General features: G+C 41.9%; 1 protein-coding gene across 1 annotated transcript; it reads left to right on the top strand.

The window, feature by feature from the left end:
• The first annotated feature begins 329 nt into the window (after positions 1-329).
• Positions 330-3,173, top strand: LOC138872657 (uncharacterized). The gene is made up of 3 exons (XM_070151009.1): positions 330-516; positions 2,149-2,381; positions 2,703-3,173. Exons 1-3 carry the CDS (start codon positions 330-332, stop codon positions 3,171-3,173), a joined length of 891 nt encoding a protein of 296 aa, XP_070007110.1.
• The last annotated feature ends 976 nt before the right edge of the window (positions 3,174-4,149 follow it).

Genomic DNA, 4,149 nt, shown 5'->3' with positions numbered 1-4,149 from the left:
GATCTTATTGAACTAGAGATGGTGGATTTTGATGTAATAATGGGAATGGATTGGCTCTATTCATGTTTTGCCAAGCTTGATTGTCGAACTAGAACTCTGAGGCTTGAGTGTCTTAATGAGCCCATTGTTAAATGAAAGGGAGGTAATGTAGTTCCTAAAGGTCGGTTTATTTCTGACCTTAAGGCCGCAAAGATGATAAAGAAGGGGTGTATCTATCATTTAGTCCATGTTAGGGACACCGATGTCGAGGCACCTAGCCTTGAGTCCGTACCTATTGTGAATAAATTTCCGGATGTCTTTCAGATGAGCTCCTTGGGGTTCCACCAGACATGGAGATTGACTTTGGGATTGATGTGATGCAAGGCACGCAACCTATATCAATTCCACCTTACAGAATGACACCGGCGGAATTGAAAGAGCTAAAGGAACAATTGAAGGATTTTCTAGAAAAGGGTTTCATCCGGTCGAGTGTGTCATCTTGGGGCACATCGGTCTTGTTTGTAAAGAAGAAAGATGGTTCGTTACGGATGTGTATTGACTACCGACAACTCAACAAAGTCACAATTAAAAATAAATATCCCCTTCCTAGAATAGATGACTTGTTTGATCAATTGCAAGGTGCTGTGTGTTTTTTAAAAGTTGACTTGTGGTTCGGGTATCATCAATTGAAGATAAGGGAGCAGGATATTCCAAAGACAGCTTTCAGGACTCGGTATGGGCACTTTGAATTTCTGGTAATGTCTTTTGGGCTAACAAAAGCCCCGGCAGCTTTCATGGATCTTATGAATCGAGTCTTCAAGCCATTTCTATACTCCTTTATGATAGTATTAATTGACGATATTCTCGTAAATTCCCAAAGTCAATAAGATCAAGCTAACCATCTCAGGGCAGTTCTGCAGACCCTTCAGCAACATCAACTGTATGTTATGTTTTCAAAGTATGAATTTTGGCTTGAATCCGTAACGTTCTTGGGTCATGTCGTCTCTTGGGAAGGAATTATGGTTGATCCTCAAAAGATTGCGGCAGTGAAGAATTGGCCTAGGCCTACCACTCCAACAGAGATTCGCAGTTTCTTAGCTTTGGCTGGGTACTACCGAAGGTTTGTGGAGGGATTTCTACTCTTACCTCTCCATTGACTAAATTGACCCAGAAAGCAGTTAAGTTTCAGTGGTGCGATGCTTGTGAAAGGAGATTTCAGGAATTGAAATTAAGACTGACTACAGCGCCGGTGTTAACCCTGCTAGAGGGTATAGAGGGATTTGTGGTATATTGCGATGCTTCTAGGATCGAGCTTGGGTGTGTGTTAATGCAACATGGCAAGGTTATAGCCTACACTTCTAGTCAACTCAAGAATCATGAAAAGAACTAACCAACTCATGACGTAGAGCTTCCGGCAGTGGTGTTTGCGCTAAAGATTTGGTGACATTATTTGTATGGTGTCCATGTGGATGTATTTACGGATCACAAGAGCCTTCAATATATTTTCAAACAGAAGGAGTTAAATTTGAGATAGAGAAGATGGCTAGAGTTACTCAAGGACTATGACATTGATATCTTCTATCACCCGGGAAAAGCTAATGTTGTAGCGGATGCTCTTAGTCAAAAATCTATGGGAAGTTTGGCGCACTTAGAGGCATATAAGAGGCCGTTGGCCAGGGAGGTTCACCAGTTGTCTAGTTTGGGAGTTCTCATTGCAGACTCTAATGAAGGAGGGGTGATTGTACAGAATAGGGCTAAAACATCGCTTGTGGCGGAAGTGAAAAGAAGCAGTTCAACGATCCAATGTTAGCACAATTGAAAGAGGGGATTCATAAAGACAAGACCACAGCTTTTTCCCTTGGCATGGATGATGGTACCCTATGGTACCAAGGCCGCCTATGTGTTCTAAATATTAACTGTCTTTGGGAAAGGATCATGGCAGAAGCTCATACTTCCAAGTATTCCGTGCACCTAGGTTCTACGAAAATGTATTATGTTCTCAAGGAGTTTATTGGTGGAATAACATGAAAGGGGATGTGGCGGACTTTGTGGCTAGATGTCCAAATTGTCAGCAAGTGAAGGTCGAACAACAAAGACCTAGTGGATTGGCTCAAAGCATAGAAATTCCAATGTGTAAATAGGAGATGATCAACATGGATTTTGTGGCAGGGTTTCCGCGCACTCCACGCAAGTTCAACTCAATTTGGGTGATCGTTGATCGACTAACAAAATCAGCACACTTTTTGCCAATGACATCTACCGACATGGCGGAACAATATGCTCAGTCATATATCAAAGAAATAGTCAGGTTGCATGGCACTCCAGTCTCAATCATTTCAGATCGAGGGGCTCAGTTCACTACCAACTTCTTGAAGAAATTTCAGCAAGGTTTGGGTACGCAGGTAAATCTTAGCACGGCCTTCCACCCTCAGATCGACGGGTAAGAGGAACGAACTATTCAAATGCTTGAGGACATGTTGCGTGCTTGCACTCTTGATTTCAAAGGTAGTTGGGATGACCATTTTCCACTCATAGAATTTGCTTACAACAACATCTTTCATGCTAGTATCCAAATGGCGCCATTTGAGGCATTGTATGGTAGGCAATGTAGATCTCCCATTGGGTGGTTCGAGGTTGGAGAAGCTAAATTGATAGGGCCGAACCTCGTGCATCAGGCTATGGAGAAAGTCAAGATTATTAAAGAATGACTGAAAACTGCTCAGAGTCGCCAAAAATCTTATTCGGATGTGTGTCACAGAGATTTGGAGTTCAACGAGGATGATTGGGTATTTTTGAAGGTTTCCCCCATGAAGGATATCATGCGATTTGGAAAGAAAGGTAAATTAAGTCCGATGTATGTCGGACCGTACAGAATCATTCAGAGTATTGGTCAGGTGGCATACAAGCTCGAGCTGCAACCCGATATGTCTTTGGTACATCCAGTCTTCCATGTGTCTATGTTGAAGAAGGTAGTGGGAGATCCGTCCATTATTGTGCCAATTGAAACTACTGGGGTTAATGAAGAACTGTCATATGAAGAAATTCTTGTTACCATTCTTGACAGGCAAGTCCGGAAGTTGAGGAATAAAGAAATTGCCTCCGTAAACGTGTTATGGCGGAATCGGCAAGTCCAAGAAGCCACTTGGGAAGCCGAGGAAGAAATGAGAAAGAAGTACCCACATTTGTTTGAATAGTCATATAAATATCCTCTATGCATTTGATTCCTATGAACTCTTATCTTTTGACTTGATCTATGTAAAACTATTCTATTTTGGTTATATATATTGCTTATGTGGCTATGGTTGGTGATGTACAAGTTATGTTGTGTCTATGGAACATGTATATGCTGTTAGGATATGTATCGGGGGCCCTCTGACAGGTAGATAGGCCTAGTTACAAAGGAAACTCTGCCAAAATTTTTGGAAATTTTGGGAGTTAACCAAATTTAGGGCTGTGGATATGTTTCATGTTGTGAAAAGCTGAGGTTGCATAAACATTCCGAATAAGTGAGCCCTGATCCTCGTTTGAGGATGAATGATCTTAAGTGGGGGAGGATGTATGTCCCCGTGAATATTTCTACTCAAAAACCTGAATCTCATGGTGCTAAGTTAGGAGCATGTGTTAGAAATTCATAAAATTCTTCGCGGCTAGCTTGCTTGCTGCGGTTCAGACCCTTTTAAACCGATCTATGCACAAAAAAGTCAAGAAATAATATTTTCCAGAAAAGTGTGATTCTGCAGTTGGGAATGTGGTCGCATATCAGGTATGCAGACTGCAGGGTCGCCGCAAAGTGAGTCAGTGTGTTGGTCAAATTTGAGGTCAACTATGGGTCAATTATGCGATCGCATAACCGATATGCGGACCACATAGTCATCGCATAATTCCCTTAGGATTTTGTAAGGAGTAGTTCTGCGGTGCATTATGCGACCGCAGAATAGGTATGCGGACCGCTTCTCTGCCGCATACCCAGACAATATGTTCAGGTTTTGGGGAGCAAATTTGTAGTCCATTATGCAGGCCGCATGTCAACTTTACGATCGCAAATGCGATCGCAGATCTGACTCAGGGCTCCTATTTTCTAATTTTTAAAACTCGAACCTATTCCATTAAAACACCATATTCAATATTCTCTATGTCATTTTTACTGAAAATAGAGTGAGAAGAGGAGTT

The sequence above is a fragment of the Nicotiana sylvestris genome, chromosome 1, assembly GCF_000393655.2.
Source record: "Nicotiana sylvestris chromosome 1, ASM39365v2, whole genome shotgun sequence".
NCBI classification, from domain to species: Eukaryota; Viridiplantae; Streptophyta; class Magnoliopsida; order Solanales; family Solanaceae; genus Nicotiana; species Nicotiana sylvestris.
This window is presented reverse-complemented; position numbering and strand designations above follow the sequence as displayed.